The sequence below is a fragment of the Rhopalosiphum maidis genome, chromosome 2 (genome assembly GCF_003676215.2).
Source record: "Rhopalosiphum maidis isolate BTI-1 chromosome 2, ASM367621v3, whole genome shotgun sequence".
NCBI lineage: Eukaryota > Metazoa > Arthropoda > Insecta > Hemiptera > Aphididae > Rhopalosiphum > Rhopalosiphum maidis.
Window position 1 is genome coordinate 20,706,568 of NC_040878.1, and position 20,118 is coordinate 20,726,685.

The 20,118-nt window shown below is 23.1% G+C and overlaps 1 protein-coding gene across 13 annotated transcripts in view; it reads right to left on the reverse strand.

Moving 5' to 3' along the window:
* LOC113554444 (PDZ and LIM domain protein Zasp) overlaps positions 1 to 14,092 on the reverse strand; it is a 28,088-nt gene extending 13,996 nt beyond the window's left edge. For 3 of the 13 annotated variants that reach the window (XM_026958295.1, XM_026958294.1, XM_026958308.1), the window contains exon 1: positions 13,705 to 14,058. In XM_026958295.1, coding sequence (XP_026814096.1) covers positions 13,705 to 13,812 — 108 coding nt within the window. In that variant the 5' untranslated portion in view covers positions 13,813 to 14,058. Of the gene's footprint in view, positions 1 to 13,704 lie in introns of all 13 variants that reach the window. The other 10 variants (XM_026958298.1, XM_026958296.1, XM_026958306.1 and 7 more) reach the window with 8 other exon arrangements.
* Positions 14,093 to 20,118: the final 6,026 nt, after the last annotated feature.

Consider the following 20,118-nt stretch of genomic DNA (forward strand, 5'->3'; position numbering starts at 1 on the left):
ATAAAAAAAATTAAAAATAGAATGCCTAGGAAAGAATATAATATTGGAAGACATTCAAAATGAAAGAACTGAAAGTAAAATTATAATATATACACACACATACACTCATATACACACAAAAAAAACATCTAAGGAAATATCATGCCATTTAAAGGATACATTATTTTTCATATTTCATAAATATTGTTTTGAAATAAGAACAGTTAAAAATCTATACCTACATTATATAATATACGTATACATACATTTGTTTTTTTTTAAATTGATTTTTTTTCATCTAATTGCTGATTAATAAAATATGTAATACAACGACAGCGGGTTTTCCAGAAGTATGTTTTTTTTCTTTAAGAATATAATATTGTCAACCAATTATTATAAAATAGTCGTACTGTAAATCGAAGAAAAATGCTGATAATTAATACAGAAACATAACTATGTTGACCTAAGGTATGCGACTTCGTTATCGTAACATTTTTTTAACTCGAAGTTAGTCTTTGAAGTAATAATATGTAATTAAAGATTTCGAATGAAACAACAATGGTAATAGCCAATAAGTATTTTAGGAAGATACTTTAAATACCTAGACGTAAACGGTTAAAAGATTATAACTTTAAATTGTATTTCTGCTGAATACCTATTGGCTATTTTAGACATAAATAAAATTATATATATGTTATATCTCATATGTATATAAATTGTACACCTATATGATAAAATAAATACAAAGTAGATAAAACACATATAATTATTATATTTCACATGTAATATGTACAGGTGCTGTATGATAGGTATGTTTATTATTAAAAAAAAATGATTTTAAGTGTACCTATATATACTTTGCCATAAATCATTGTAGGTATATTAAAAATTATTTTGAGAATTAAAGTATTTAATGTATATCATCCTTTATTTCTAAGGATATTTTATAATTTATGTATAATATTATTAGTAATTCAAAAAAGTAATAACATATACTTAGAAATTTCAACACAATTTAAAGTATTTTGAACTTATTGTTGTATTTATTTTATTTTATTTTATTTCTTAGTCCAGTATCATACATGTAAATAATATTGATGTGACAGGTAAGTGGTATATAAAAGCGGGAAGATTTTGGGAGTTATAACCTCCACAGATTTTTTTTGCTATAAAAATCTGTCAATGCCCAAAGGTAATAGTTAAATTAATAAGTGTGTCTCCCCTGAAATTAGATGTATTTTAGGCCCTGAAATTTATGTAAATACTAAATATAATAAAGAACAATTTTAATTTTTTGAATTACAACAAAATAATTACAATTTTCACTTAAATTTGAATATATATTATATATTCTGACTAAATCTAAGTAAAATAATATTGTTCATCGTTATATATTTTTTTCAAATACTGTACAAATAATTTATGGAAATAGAAATTTTTTATTATATTTTTAAGCTAACTTAATAATGTTTTATCGACACATATAATAAAAAAAAATTTTCAAGTTCCCATAAATAGCTTGAGATTAATCTAAATATTTTGAAAGTATCACGGGCTATCTAAAATAATAATTTAAATAATAATGTGCTTTTAAAATTCTACAATTAAAATTTTTTGATTTATAAACAAATAATACAGATAATGAGAATAACCCGTTTTATATATGTTTAAATATCCAATGTCACAACATTTGAACTTCAAATGCTTATAAACAATGTTTATGTAGCTTTACTCTATTTTTTTTTAATTTCAGCAAATATAAAAAGATTTTTAGTATTTGTTTTACTACTTAAACAAAAATTTAAGAACAACTTTATATTAGTATTTATATCTTTATTTCAGGCTTTTTAACCAAGAAAAAATATGTCTGTCACAATAAAACTAAATAAAAAAATAAAAAACAAATTGAAAATGTAATATGTCTATTAATATTTTAAATAAATCCATAACATTTACCATTTAATGAAATTATATTGTGTCTGATATAAATATTTTGAGAACATTTAAATTCTACGGTTAATTATTTTTAAATTACAACAAAAAAACAAATTCGATTTGGTTATAAATTGGTATTTCAATATTTTTATTTATAAATATTCTTATTTTCCATATTTTTATCCATTTATATGATCCACTCCCAGTATCAACTAGATCCAATTTTCTACCAGAAAACACTCGTCATTTTTACAGTTCCGAAATATGACGAAAGATACATAAAACAAAAATGGATATATAATAATTATAAAATCAATACATTCTTCACTCAACTCGAAATTTAAAATAATTATTAACTAGGTAGGTGTACTTACATAACGACATTTATTATTATTTTTAAAATGTAAATATTTGTTGAATTAACTATCATTTCAGTACCTCAAGTCATTATTTGTTATAAATTTAATATTAAAGAATACAAGAACTTGAAGAACTAAAATCATTTTCTAAATTTTTAAACTCAAAATATTAAATTTTAAATATACTGTGTTTTAGTTTTAAAATCAGTTTTTATAAATACACGAGTTATCAAATATATGTCTAAATTTAAATACCTAGTCTAATATGTAAATATGGCTGTATGTGTTAAAAAAAAAATGAACAGAATTTTCTTTCATTTAGGTTTACTGCAAGTAAAAAAACCTTCGATATTGTTTGAATATTTACATACCGAACTCGGCACGTAATTAAACGCCTATTGTTCTCCTTTAATAATGACTAATGAGTATGTACCAAAACCAAACTATAGGTACTATATAGCTTGCTATAAATATTATTACTAGGTACTATATTATACCAACAGTTTAACAGATTGTATTACTAATAATAATTCCAACTTTTACTTTAAATAATCAAGGACGTAAGGATAAGAAGTAAAGATTATAGACCGAGAATATAATAACAACATACATTTGTTCGTTTAGTAAATATTCATAGAAATTTTAATTTCAGTAACGTATAAATTATATTTTGAATTAAACAATTAAAAAGTACGGAATATGAATAGCCATTTTTTTCAGTTACCAATACATAATAGGTACCATTACCATGTGCTATCACTATGGTACTTCAATATTCAATTATGTTTAGATAACCATAAATTGTATTAATAGGTATAAAACTATTTTAACAAGTAAATCTGTGTAGAATAATATATAATTATTAATTATACTATAGAAATAATTTTTCAGTACAAATATGAATTGAAATATCAAATAATGAATTTCACGAATTTTTACTAATTACCTATCAAATTATTCAATTATAAATTAAACTATGTCAAACTGTTATATCGACATTAAGTGAAAATACCAAAACAAATTTATATAAGTATACTATCAAAACTAGAAGCTTATGAAACTGCGTTCGATTTACACTTAGCTATAGCCATAAACAACCTCCTTTATTATAAAACAACTAGGCAACATAATGAAAGTTGTAAAGAAATTAGTAAACTCTCCAAAAATGTTTGGAAAAAAATTATAGAAATTTAAAGAAATCCAAAGCTAAATAAGATAAAGATATATAGCTCGATATAAAACATTGATTTTGGATTACAAATGTAACAAAACTACTTACCTTATTATGAATTATTATTATAGAATTTTAAAACCTCGCAGTTTATCATCCTCCCCCCTCCAATACAGTTGTTTAGTATCGTCTTATAATGTAATTCAAGTTAAAATGTAATAAATTAAAGTTCATAACAAATACAATTAAAAATTATACAGCTTATCTATGATCCAATTGCAAATTATAGTTAAAACTCATTTAAAATATTTTTAAAATCGAATTTTAATGCCTGTTGATATATTTTTTGATTTTTTACTTTAAAATGGACAACAAATAAAAAATTATTCAATATTTAATATAGTAATATCAATGTAATAGTAATGTCTTTTATTAACAATACGTAGATACCACAATAACCTTTTACAAATGTTAATTTTTACATTAAAGTGGACATAAGAAAATATCTAAACATTAAATAAAATGTTAGTAGAAAAATTATGTACTATAGTATTATCTACCAGTGAATATAATTATATTCGCATAAAATATTTATCATGATAATTGATAATTATCATGGAAAATGAATTATATTTTGATCAAGACAGAGACATAATTACCAAAACATTACTTATATAAATTAATACTAATAGATTTTAAAACTTCATACTTATTTGGTTATCATTTATTAAATGGCCATTAATAAGATAAATATAAATATTTATAATTATAATATATAATATTATTATATTAAATTTGAATACCAAAAGTATTATTTTAATTGTTTTATAATAAGTCATCATATGTATTACATGATAAGTAAAAATATGATAATAAATCAATATAAATTATACAATTATGGTCCATATTAATTATAGTTATAATATTGTTGACAATGTGATTTATCGTTATCGATTTTTATTTTTATACTTCCAAATAATTACGGAGATAAGCTTAACACATTCTTTGCTAATAAATGCGTTTTTTTAGGAACCACTTGAAATGTATCGCGACTGTAGTCGCTATTGTATTATATGTTAAATACTAAAACTCTAAATAAACTACTAAACTACTAATCATTATAATATTATAATGTTTTGATTGAATGTCATCATCATTTCCTCATCCTATTTCTTGATATTATTGATTATATATAATAGTGTATAAATAATTCATAAGTGTTATGTAGGTATTTGTGAACACTTTTTATAGTAGACAAAATGCTTAGATCTTCAACTCCAAGTGTAATTCTAGAAGCAAATTGGATCTACTTAGTACTATTATAGAGAGGTCAAAAATAAAAAATTATTAATACTATTAAAAAAAAATAAATAAAAAAATAATTAAATAAGAAAAAACAATTTTAATGCAAAACCATATTTTTCAACGACAGTTTGTTAATTAAATACAGACACTGCTTTGTGACAGGTTTCAAAAAATCGTACATATTGCGTGTATTGAAATTATCTTACTAAATATTAAAAATATTTTACTATAAGAAAGTAATGTAAAAGTTATCACATATATGTGATTAAACAATTATAAGAGAGTAAATAAAAAATTGTAAAGGTTTAATTTTAAGGTAAGGCATAAAAAAACTCATATGATAATTTTATTTTAAATTAAAATATAAAATAATTAGTGTAGTACTCTGTTTACATTACTATTATCACCATTCAAATTCAAAAATTAGTGACATACTCGTACAGTGTACAAATAAACTACCTATTTACTTTAACGTTGAAAAAAAAATATTGAAAAATTAAAAATACCCTATATTTTTATGGTGTTAAAGTAATTCCAACGTATTATAATACGTTTCAGAGAAATTCGCTTAGAGTTTTATTTTTCAACAAGACTGGAAATATAAATCGTATCCAACTAAAAGCACTCAAATTGTAATAAATTCAACTATGAGAATTATTTATTGCAAAGCGTGTTAACCGATTTAAAGCGTAGAATAAATATCTTAAATCTATATAAATTGTTTTTACAAAGAATTAATATTATATTTAACAATATTATGTTTATTGCAGATATACTCAATTGAAAATTTCAAAAAATAAATAAAACAATTGGAATTTAACAAATTATGCGATTATATCTTAACAACTAGTTTTTCTAATACTTTATATTTGAGTCACGTATTACTAATTAGTAATTGCCTATCTCTATTGCTGAAAATTGTATATATAAAACAAAATTCATGTAAAATGTTTGATCTGTGCATATTTTAAACAAAGAGATACGTATTATCTATATACAATAAAAATTAGAAATTGGCATGCCTAATTATTTATAGAAGCCATAATCTCAATAATTGCTCAAAACAATAATAGATTCAATTAAGAAACGTATTTTTACGAAACACGTATACCTAATATATTAGGTAAATGTGTAATATAATAACACAAAAAAAAATAATTATCATGGATAATAATAATCACATTGTTATAGAAACTTAATATATTTTGTAATCTGTATTACTATTACAGACTTTCATTATTTATTAAACACACAATTTAAATGTTTTAGATGTAGACATACCACAATTACATACATAATATATTATACTACTCAGTATTGTGTATACAAAATTAACATTTAGACAAAAAATTAAACACATATTCTGTAATAAAATTAATAATCTCTTAAAATAAAATATTTTTATGATATATTATACCTTAGTACCTTAATTTGTAGTGTTAATAAGACAGTTTTTTTAAAAATGTATATCCTGACTTAATATAAGTTTCGTACCAGTAAGAAAGATCCCTGCCACTCTTTTAGAAAATAAAATCTTTGAATGTAAATATTTTCATAAAAATATTATTTTTTAATACATTATAATATTTATTTTAACTATCCATTCTTCAACGATAATAATATAAGTTATAAGTTGACTATACATATTTTTAAATTCTGAAGTGAACGATAATAGTGTAATAGTTTTATAACATCATAATGATGATGTGTTTTTTCTGTCACCACGTTTTGAAATTAAAAAAAAATGATTTGATCTTAAACTTTCTAATTTGAAGGTGGTTTCTAGTAAATTGGTAAGGTGCTTTTCAAAATAATCGGAAAAAATTTAAAAAAATATTACGAAAAAAGAGAGTATTCAACTGCAAACATCACTGATTTTCTAAAAAATATTTAGTTTTTGTAGTAAATCAAAAATGAATAAATGTATTCATTACAACTTGAAATTTTCACAAAATATTTATACCCATTTGGATTTTTTAAACACAAAATATTTTAGCTGTTTTTTTAAACTATAATAGATATTTGAATCATTTGATTAACTTCTTAAATATTTTTTTTAGATTTTTTATTTCCTATTACAACGAATCTAAAAAATGTTTATACTCTTATAATAATTAATTAAGCATGCATAGAATTCATAGAAAAATATTTCATTTAAATGAAATATTATTTATCATACAATAATAATATGATTTGTGAAACATAAAAATATAATATTATTCATTTTATTGGAATAAATAATGATAAATAATGTGTTTTATAATGATGAAATATTTGGCTTCATTCGACCAAATGAAGATATTTTATTTTTAGGATTGTTGGCATTACAACATAGCATTTTTGTCCACAATGTAAGTTTTAGAAAAATAGTGCGAATAATAATTTAAATTTAACTCTAACAAGTTGAGGTAGGGTAGATTTGTTGTTGTTGACCTTGATCTATAGATAATTTATTTAAATTTTAAGTAATTTTATTTTTATTTATAAAATCTAATATCTGATATGATTATTATTAACCGTATTTAAAATATTTGCTTATATTTTTAATAATATTTTAACACCTAAGTATTAATATTTTTTACTAGTTATCAAAAGTAAACTGTACTCTTTTTAATCTTATATTATGAATAATGTTATTAAAATGCACACATATATCAAATTTAAATTTTATTTGCATATTTTTTATATAATTCAATTTACTAAGCTAAAAAAAATATATTAACAAAAATAATGTTTAATATTATCAAAGTATCAAACATATTTACTTAAAAAACAAATAAGTATATACTTCAAATACTTAAGAGTTAGGAGACATTTGTAAATGCGTCTGGACGAAGATAACAATTTTATATAGACACAAAGTCTAAGTTATTTATTTATTACATATTATGTATGCTTTATCTCTCTTGTTTATAAACACGTATATATCATATATACAAATAGGTGAACCCATTAAAAACAAATAAAAATCATTTCAAAAATGTTTTTTTTTAAAGTACACCCATTTTTAGTTTTTGTTTAACTTTATTCCAAACTTTATTTTTAACTATCTACTAGGATTCTGTTAAGCTATTTCCAAATGAATTTTATTGTTGGATTTATTTATATAATATTTACTTGACAGCACAGATGTCTAAAATCTACTATACAAATGGTGTTAAAGCACTTTTCGTAGGTATATGATAGCTGCAGAGTGCAGATACAATAATTTTTTGAAGTTCCGTAAATTATAAAAACAAATAATCAATTTATATGATGAGTTAAACACATTTTCTGATGTGATAGAAATTTCGAGGTTATTTAACCGCTAAATTATGTTATATAATATATTATGATCTTGTAAACTTAATTGCTATGACCAATATTTTGCCAAAACAAAATTTGTGCACACTTCACTTTCTGGCATAGCTCCCAAACATTCGAACCGTTCTACATTGTTTTTCTTAATATCATTAACCCAAAAAAATATATTTCCAAAATATTTAAAATTAACTTAATATTATAATTGCATTTTAGTATATCTTACATCATATTATATATAATCTGTATAGTGATTACTGATTAGTTGTATAATTGTTTATAGATAGGTTTAGTTTCATTGGTGAGTTTTGTAGATAAATATAATAATAATACATGCAAATTATTGAATATTTAAATAATCATACTCCTGCTTATTCTGGGAACATATAATAAACATAATCAGAATTCTAAAAATATGTATCTACATTTTAAACTGTTTTTCATTTAACTTCAAAACAATTTAACAACAAAATCATTAAATTACCTGTTTATAATATTATTATTAACTGTTAAGTTTAAATTAATATTCACTTACCTTATACACATATATATACATATACCTTTTATATTAACCAATGAATCAAAAAGTATTCTCTATTTTTTTACTTGTTACCTACCTATAGTAGTTGAAACAACTTTGAAATACAACAATCAAATTCCCTTAAATTAATATAAGTATATAACTTATAAGTAATATGTACTTAATATATTCAATATAGTATATACATGCAGAAATGTTCAAATATATATATTTTTTAAAGGTTTCTATTTATATATTATTATTATTTCGTAACTTGAAGCTGAATATTTTTATGAAAATGTCAACAAACTCGTATACATGTTAAATAATGAAACAATAGTTTTCGACCAAATTTGTAGAACCTACGTACACTACTCCAACGTAGTGAGTACCTTACTACCTTCCCCTTAACACTATTCATTTCTCTAATCTAAACTTTATTTGATGATAAGTTTTAAATAAAATATTATTGTATGATTATATAATATAAAATATTTTTTAAGTATATTTTTTACTTTAATCCAGATTACAATTTATTATAAATTAAATCCTTAAAAATTCAAAATAATTTTAAATATGTAATGTGATAATTCTTCAAACTAAGTAAAAACATTATTTTAAAATATACCCCACTTTTATTCTATATTTAATTTAATATGTAAAATATTAAAACTATTAATTCCGTTAAAATGCATATAATGATTATTATATTATACAATAAACAAACCATCCAATATCATTTTTTTTTTTTTTTTTTTTAGCGAACTATCGTAAAATTAACAATATACAAGGGTCGATGTAAGTAACAGAATGACATCAAACGGAAATTATATTTTGCAAACATATTATAAACATTCAAATGTTACTATCATTAACGACGTCACTACATCACTTGCGAACTCACAAATATACAGGTCTATAAACATTATTCGTTTAAATGTTTATATAATACGTTTGACAAACTCAATTGAGTAACCTATTAAAATTAAATTTTCGCTAAACATAAGTATATAATTTAACTAATATTCAGCTTAGTATGATTTTCAAGAGTATTAACAAATCAAACAATAATTAATATAATATAAGAAACACTTTATAATCAAATATATTATAGCAATAGGTATGGACTATATTAACTGCTGCTGTCCTTCTATATACAGAATGATTCTTTTATCAAACAACACTCATTATTTCAAAAAGTATTAATGTTTTTGAAAATATTTTTTTAGATAGTTTCAAGTTGTTAAAAAACTACATTTTTATTAAAAATTTATATTTTTAAATATTTTTTATCCTTATAATTTTTTAAGTTTTTTACTTTTTTGAATGACAACATGTTTTAATTTCATATTCCAAAGTAGAATAATTTTCTGAGTATTTTGATACATAAAATTTGAATTTAGAGTGAGTAGTTTATAAGTTATACTTATTTAAAGTTTAGACAAGCGGAGTAGTGGACAAACATTTTGCGGGGTAACCCCGTACCCTCAACTTCGCGCAACTAAACTTTAAATACGAATAACTCATAAACTACTCGCCCTAAATTCGATTTTTATATATCAAAATACTCAAAAAATTATTCTGCTTTGGAATATGAAATTAAAACACTATGTTGTCATTCAAAAAAGTAAAAACTTAAAAAATTATAAGGATAAAAATATTTAAAAATATCATTTTTTAATAAAAACGTTGTTTTTTAACAATTTGAAGCTATGTAAAAAAATATTTTCAAAAACATCAATACTTTTTAAAATAATGAGTGTTGTTTGATATTAGAATCACCCATTATAATCAAAAGTGCCTAACGTATTATAAATGTGTAAATACTAAATACCTGCCCACTCATTATTGTATTTTGAGAGAAAGACATATTTTAATTGTTTAGTTATATATTATTGTTTGTTATTTTATTTTGATCACTGCTGATATTTGTAATAAAAGAGTAAGTAAATCATATATTTGTTTGAAAAAATGTGAACACATCTAAAAACTAAAACAATGCATCTTTAAATCTCCATAATTAGCATTGTTATGTAATATGTTATATTAAAACCTAACTATTGCCTTATTTCGTTATTCATTAAAAAAATATTGTCCATCGTATTAATAGTAACTATAATAATATCTATTCTCTGTCTCACTTTGAGAAAAATATACAATATATTAACTAAATTAATAATTAATATCTCATTATCAACTACGCTAAATATCTACTATACTTTCTAATAGTATTAATACTCTTTTTAACTAAAATCCTGGAATTTTTTATGTTTCGATGTTAAATTAAACATTATAAAATAGTTTTAAAATTCTTAGATTTCGCAAATAAAAGATTTTTTTATATTGTAAATGCATTCTCCATAACAAAATAAAAACATAATTTTATTTTTGAAAATTTAAAATGACCCACTTTACTTTTAAAATTATTGTCAATTATAATTAAATTGTTAAAATATTTATAACAAATATTTGTAAAAAATTTTAGCTATATAGTTACTCTCATCTCCTTATATTGAAATCCAAAATAAACAACTGTATTATTTTATACTACAAAAATTAATAGGTATACATCTAATAGTCATTTAATACATTTTTTAACACATAGGAAATAAAGGTCGCATTTGTAATTTTTATTGTCCACAACAAGTAAACAGTGTTAACGTAATAATAATAATATATACAAGTGTCGTTGTTTAAACAAGTGTTTTACCATTTGTGAACGAATATAAGTTGAAATAATTTTTGTTAGATATTATATTCTAATTTCTAATAAACTTTATACCGTTTAAAATATTTAATTAATTAATAAACAACTATCCTAAAACTTATAAAATTAATAAAATATTTTAATATCTAATTAATATTAGTTATAATCAACTATCGATCGAGTATGCTTAAGTTTTAAATATCTTATTTATACTATCTAACTTCTATATACCCACACAGTGTAACTAACAATCTAACACACATATTTCAAATTACGAATATTTTAGGTTAGAAGTTCAAATCAATTTATTATTATGTTTTACAATTTAAGTAAGTACATGGAACTAGTTTTTAGATACATTATGGTATTCCTACTAAAAAGATTTTCAATAGTTTAAACAATAATTTTTAATACTCGTATTATTATTACCTATATAATAAACTTCAAATGGTTGTTTATCAGAATATGTAAATTATAACATAATATTATCATATAAAATAGTAGGTACGTTATAAATTTAGTTGTATATATGTTAAATATAATTTATCTACACATAGCACAGCTATAGGTTACAACTGTTACAAGTAAACTATTAAATATTAATACTAACATAAACAGAAACGTTTTTATTCCCATAGGACCGAAACTTCTTAGAAGTTATAGAAAGCTTAATTATTAAAGGTATCTGTATAAAAAATTGAAAAATTTCATTTGTTGCATAGCCATTAGCTATGTATATTGTTTATAAGTAAATTTAATTTTTAACATCCTCAACAAAAAAACAAAGTATAATAATAAATATAAATAATATAATCACAATATTGTTATAATTAATATACTTTGCATTTATTTTCAATTATCTAAAATAGCCCATAGAGCCGTATTATGAGCTATGACCCAATCTTAAATTATGTATATAAATATATATACGTATATATTTAACATAATATTGTTAGATGTATCTTATACACAGCTTATAGAGGTCATTGTAATCGTGGGAGAATCGTGATGTACCAGTGCCGCAAATGTCATCACGGACATAATAGATTTTTTCGGTTATTTTGTTTCTGCTTGACTGCCAAACCAATACACCACATCTAAGATAATTATCCGTGCTAATCCTCTGAACCATAAAGTTTATATTCTCAATTTTGCAATAAAAAATACCAAAAATACATAGTTTCAAGTTTGAATATAATAAAATAAATTATGATCAGTAATCAGTATTAAATGGTAAATTGATTTGATTTCGAATTGATTTCATGATTGTCGATTATAACAATTGAACAACTTGTGACAGTGGGAACTTTGCCCAAATAATAGAAGGCTAATACGCATAGCTACATAAATAGAAAAGACTCAATACTCGTATGGTAACTTATACTAGTGGAATGGTTTCAATACTCTCAATGCTTCGAGTCTTATTGAATGGCATTTCTATTGGAAAAACTATAGATAAGCACATTTACTTGGAAATTAAGATACCGGAGTAATAATAAATTTATTAAAATACAAAAACAAAAAAAATTAAATAATTAACTAGGAAAGTAATGGGATGTAGCTATACTAATACGAATAATAATACATTAATACACAATAACTAACATAGTAAGTAACTGTAGAAAAACAATTAAAAGGTCAATTTAAATTGCCGTAAAATATATCTATTTAATATGCTTCCAAATAGATACTTCACTTAAATAAAGTGAAATAAAGTAATATAAAAGTAGATTACTCAAATTCATTCATAATTTAATAATCCTTCACTTTGCCTATTTATATTTATACGATGTTTGAGCTTAACCTTATTTTTAAAAAATAAATTAAGTACTATATCTGTACATATTTTTGGAATATCGAAATTCTATGTTTTCTATGTTTTAATTTTTTTTTAATTTGTACATCCGCCTGTATTATTTTCAATAAAAATTTTCATTAAATGGGTATGCAATAAAAATCACTATATTTAAATGCTATAATTTTTAAACTAAATTTAATATAATAGTAATGAAATCATTTTTATTTAGGCATGTGCAAAAATGTTTAAACTATAATATTATACTTATACTATATTATTTACTAAAATTAATATTTAAACATTGATCTGATTTAATTTGATAGTATATATACCTACCTATGTTAATGTTAATTAGCATATCATCAAAACTAAACTTTTAAAATTTAATTGTTTAATTTCATAATATAACCATTATATAATTATATTTTTTTCTGAAATTAATTGCAAATATATTATTTGTTTATAATATGTAAGTAACAATTTCTTATACAAAGTTAATACAATACAATCATAACATTTTTAATTTGAATGGACAATTATTGTTATTTATTACTATTACCTAACCACTATACATTAATCGTTAAATTATAAATAAACAATTAAATACAATAAAAAATCGTTTAATCTTACCTTTTGTATAAGCAATGGTGTTCCAAAATCTTTGCCACCTTGTAATCTAAATCCCCACGGAGAAGATTGATCGTTCCTGGACAATTTCAAATTTATTAGCTGAGCCATTTAAATATTTGAATAAATCCGCGATGTCACAAAAAAATTATTAAGTACGTCCGTAAAAAAATTAATTCGGAAATACAAAATAACGATCTATTATGAGTTTTGGCCGTTATTTATTTTAAATATGTGTTTAATTATTTTCGTTTATAATTTCCCGACGTTAATAATAGTGGTCAACACTCAACCGACGTGAGCCAAGACTAATGCATTTTTAGAACAGAGACGTGAGCGCGCGCGCGTGTTTAAACTCTACGTTTTATTTTTGAAGCTTCTCCGGATATATAAAATGCGCCAGTACCGACGACAACTCGACCGTAATGCGCATATCCTCTTTCACGTTATCAACTGAGAGCGCGGTGCAGATTATGTCATTGTGGAAGGACAGGGCAACTACTGTATACCGTGTGCTTGAAGTATCTATGAATAAAAAAAAAGATCAAAATTGGTGGTACTCATTCAAAGATTGCTATCTTGTTGTTTTAAAAAAAAATCCTAGCTAAGTTAGTGAAAAAAAATCAATTTTGTTAAGTTAAAATAAATGTTTTTCTAAATTACTATAGTTGACTAACAAAGTAAAATAAATAATAGATAGGTGCCTATTTAGAATAGAAAAAATATTATAATTTAGTTTTTATTATATTTATTATCATAACCAACTAATGATTTTTAATTTGATTAAAACTTTATTTTTTTGATAGTCTTGTAAATATATTATAAACTACTAATTAAATAAAATATTAACTGTATTGTGCAATAATATCACTCATCGGGCCATGATACAAAATATTTTAATTAGGTACCATGAAATTCTATGAAACTGATATTATTTTTAAAAAAAAATGTTTTAAGTACCTTAAAATAACTAAGTTTTAGATAATAAATAATAACATGCTATGGAAAAATAACCAAATATTTCATTAACATGTCATTTGTTAATGTATGACAAACTTGAATGTCTATTGCATGATAAACTAACTTAGTTAATCATGGTCTATTGACTATACCTAATAAATTTTTATCCGCCATACGGTGTACCTACATATTTTAGGCGTATAGTGTATACATAATATATTATGTATATACGCCAATATTTTAAGTAAGTTAAATAAATAAATTATTGTTTTAATTTTCAAAAAATTATTAACCACACGGTATGTAACAACTAACATTGATGAGGCGCCAACTCGGTTAAATTTACAAATTAGATTTTACTATCAAACATCAGCAATAATTAGAACACCAAGAAGGCTAGAACCTATATTATTATTAAAATATTTGTTGAGTAGATAATTTTGTATTCTATGTGATGACTAATGAAGATATTAGTATAGTGAGAGTACCATTAACTGGCTTACAAAAAAAAAAAAATAAGGACATTTTAAAATTAAATTAAAAATTACAAAAACAATAAACTTTGTTTGGTAATTTTAGAAAATTACTAAACAACTGAATTTCACTTTTATATCATATTTTTTATTTCAAATTCTCGTCTGTAATTAGTTGTTTAAGAACATATTAAAATTAAATATTGGTATACTACATATATACCGCGTAAATCCTAGATTAATAGTTTTAAAATTCTAAGTGGTGTAATAAATTATTAGTTTTATAACGATGAGTAAAAAAAAAAAAATATTAAAAATGTTTATGTGGATACTTTTAGAATTAATAAAAATGCTTCGATTTTCCTTTCGGGAGGTAGAAAAAAATTTATGCTTGGTAAAAAAAACTTTAAAATTTAATATGAGGTTCCTCATAAGTTGTTTTAACTGAAATAAAAAGAATTGAAATTAATTAACATTATTTTATATGAGAATTTTAAGTTAGAATTTTGACAAAATTGAAAATATTCTTGAAATTATTTTGTTGTGAAAATTTACACCTACATAAGGTGTATTTAAAATTGTATAAGATTTTTCATAAATTTGTTTATTTATTTGTTTACGGGAATACAATAAAAAAGTTAACTTAAGTAATGTCACATATGGTTTTTATGAGTGATAGAATCTAAGTTTTTGATGATATTGAATATTCACAGGTAAAATAATAATTTCTCATTGACTCATTCTAACATTTTTAATATTTTAATGTATTTCAAAAGAGATTAGAAATTTAAAACATTCGACTATAACTGTACTTAGAGCCTACGAACATTTTTGAGGCCTACAAATATAAAATGTGTGGCTACGATTTTTTTTTTTTTGTTGTTGTTACAATTATCTTGCTTTATACTAACTACGAGAGATAAGAAATATTCAAATTAGTGTAAAATAAGTTGTTTTAGCGCATAGGAATTAAAGGCACTATACCTAGGGCCAAGGCTATAACTGAAAAAAATTTCGGGGGTCCAATATTTTTTTAAGTATAAATACTGAGAATTAATAGTCAATAAACGTTATCCATCACTAAAATGTTTCTATTTTTTAAAAAAAGTAGTATTAAGTTTATTAGTTTAAATTGTTCAGTATCCAGCAAAACTTTTGCAAATAAATTCATCAGATGGTTTTATTTCATTTTTTTTTTCGAAAGACTATTATAATATAATATTTAGGATTTAATCAATATTAGAGAAGAGAATTTTGTAATGGTTTCTTTTATCATGGCGGTTTCCATTTCTATATCCTTATTTTATGGTCAACTTTCAAATCTGTTATAAGAGTTTAAAATTGTGTGTTGTGATTTTAATTGATTTAAAATATAGTGGTGATAAACCAACTGAATTTAGACATTTAATGTGTAATTTAGGAGAACGACCGGAGTCTAGTTTAAACCAAACGTCGGATTAGAGCAAAATTTCAGTGTATTATTTATTTATCAGTAATTTTTAAATATGCGGTTTACTAAATCAAACTGCATTGCTATTCGCAATTACTCTATATCATTAATCAGTTAAGTATACAAATTGAAATTACATTATTAGTACTTATCTATTACTTACGTCTAGGTCGTTGGGAACGAATAGGAATATTTGATGTAATATAGAAACTAAATGAAATACATATTCTTTATAATACTTTAGAAGATAAAGCCGGTATAAGCACTAACATTTATTTTAAAATCCATATTACTAACTACCAGAGCCGTGCCGTAGAGGGGGCCAAGGGGGACTATACCCCGGGCGCCAAAAAGTTAGGTTAGACAGGTCAGTTAGGTAATGGAGGAGGGTGAATATTTTGCTCCAGGCGCCAAATTATAACGGCAGTACGGCACAGGGCACAGCTCTGCTAGGTACCTATAGAGATTAGACAGTCACAGTGGTGTATTGCAACTTTATAGTTGATAGTTTTATACTATTATACTACAGTTTAATTTATATCAAATTTTGGTTAATGATAATTCCAGAATAAGCATGCATGGAGGCAGCAAATGCAAATGTGCTGATCTAGAACATTTTTTGAGTAATTTTAGAGCCATATATTATTGAATGAGATTCTATAAATTTTACCTTTGGACAATTATATTTCCACAAATGACGATATTAGTTGAAAACAATATATTTTTAAAGAATATATCTATGTTATACAAATCATGTAAATTAATTTTAAAATACATTCATCACTCCGTTCAGAATCTAAAATATATAGTTTAATGGTTTGAAATTGTAATTATTTACAACTACGAATCTAAAAACAAATTGTTTTTTAGCGTTATACCGGATTGCATTACCAACCTAAACTAACCTCACCTGTAGACCAACGGTCGTGACCACTGAAAACAATACGTTGTATAGGTAAATACTACTAAGGTGAAAAACCAATACAATATAGGTTTCTGTACTAGACCGTTCCATAGAAAATAGAACTGTAGTTTACTAGTTTGTATCATCCTAAATTATTCCTAATGATTATTGATTATAGACTAACTTAGTTGTTTTCGTTTTTATTTTTAAAATTGCAAATTGTAAAACATTTTTAATTAACCCACTTTATGTTTGCTATTAATTAGTGTTGTTGTATTAATGTACTATACTATCATGTCCAATAAACAAGAGCGTAGTGCAGATAAGTCCGATATAAGACAGATGTTTCAAAATAAATTACGTATTTACTATATATCTTTAGATAGGAATATAAATAAATGAACTAGATATTAGAATCATTAAATTCAAGGAAAATTGCAAGACGCTTTAGAAATAACTACCTACCAAAAGTTTTTAATTTTCCAGTTGTCGAAATATTACCCATCCATCCCACGATTATAGTTCTATCAGCAATATATTTAGATTTAAATTTTAAATCGTTAATCGTTATTCAAACACTATAATATCTCCAGTTATCATTTAAACGGACTTATTGAGGGAACCATTGATGCACCCCGTTTGTTAGTAAAACTCAACATCCAAGTACATGGCACCACCAGTTTTAAGAGGTTTTTTTTACGTAGCTACTTTTAAATCGATTTAACTTTTCAACAAATGATCTTCTAATAAGGATGTTGATACCCTTAGATTATGCACATATAATTGTGCATGATCTAGAGGCGGTTTGACATTTATCAGTTGATGGTTCAAAAATAGTTAATAGATACTTACCACTCACCCACCTATCTAACTGGCTACCTCTACCTACCTTCAAAAATCATACTAAAAAAACTTACCTACTTAATTTTAAATTTTTTTTGGCAATTAATATTTATAGTAAAACTTGCTTAAAAATTTCAATAATTTAATATAATAAATACCGAATTATAAATAACCAAATGAACAAGTTGACCTAACCTATGGATATAAGACAAAATTAGTTTTATCAATCATTCTATCGGATAACACAGCGGTTCCAAACCGGAGGGTTTTTAGTCTGGTCGGAGGGAATATACTGATGATGGAATTACAAAATCAATTATGTTATTTTACAATGTGTAAAATTGAAATTACTATATTAGTTTTAGGAAAGGTAAGAAAAATATAGTCTCAAATTACTCATTAAATTTACTTATATTAGTTATTTAAATTTTATATAATATTTTTGTTTTTATATTCAATATTTTTTTTTTAAATTATGATAATAATAAGAGTAAATAGTTGAATATTTTATAATATATAGTTATTTTGTATGATTTATTTATACCACTCACAAAAAAAATTCGCCTAAACTCTAATTTAAGGAGGGGAATGAGATTTTAGTAAATTTACAAGGGGGTCGTAGAAATGAAAAAGGTTGGGAACCACTGGGATAGCATGTGCATGTTTAACTAACTTAAAAGTTAAGGTTAATCATGGCCTACTGTATTTCATTATCTTCTTAAATAATTATATAGATATATAATTTTTAGATATATTTTTAATTAACACATTTTAATAAAAATTATAAATAGTCAATTTACATAATTTTATAAAACGTGTGAACACTGTGAACAATACATTTTTTTTTTATAATGCTTTCTGCAAAACACTTGAAGTTGAAGCAAATTTATTAATAGCATGTTCAATTGATACTTTTTTATTAGGATTACATTAAATTATCCTTTTTTCTCTAACAGTAGAGTATAATTTGATTTTAATAAGTGTAAGCTTAGAAAAACATCATTCTGCAGTTGCTGATGTTAATGACAAAGTACTAACTCCTTTATAAGCCATGAATAAATTTGAGAAAATCAACACCATTCCCATTTTACATAGTGCAGAGTATATGGCTGTATAAATATACTAATATGTTTTGTTTCTTCAGAAGCATCACTCTCAGTACCATTTTAATCATTTGAATTAATTGTATGTTTAGATTGAATTTTTATGTCATTTGCTATAGCACTATAAGTAATAAGTTATTTTTAATTAGAAGCAAATAAGACAATATTATTAATCAAATATATTTGAGGAGTCTTTGTTTAACTCTAAGCGTTCAGATAATATCATTAATTATAAATAGTATTTATATTAATGAAAACTCTCTTAAGAGTTAAGATGTTTTCAGAACAACTAAATTTAACACCTAGTTTACATAAAATTACATCAAATGTGTATCTATAGACTTCACATACATAGCAGTAATTTACTGAAGTTATTCTTCATCGTTGTTCATTTCTACAATTTTTTTTTTCTTTCACGAGATAATTCTGCTAAACAGTATATTTCAAAAGTAGAAATTTTATTTATTTTAGTGGTGAATATAAGGTATAATATAGAGCAGCGTGTAAGTATATATATTAAAAAAATGTTAGATCCCCTAAACATTTTTTTTTAGTTATATCCTTAATTTTCTATTACACAAGGACAAAATGATTGGATATTTAATATTGAATAACATTGACATAGGCATGTAGAATTCAGAAACAATAACAAATTTTAATTTATACATTCACCCTAAATTGCAA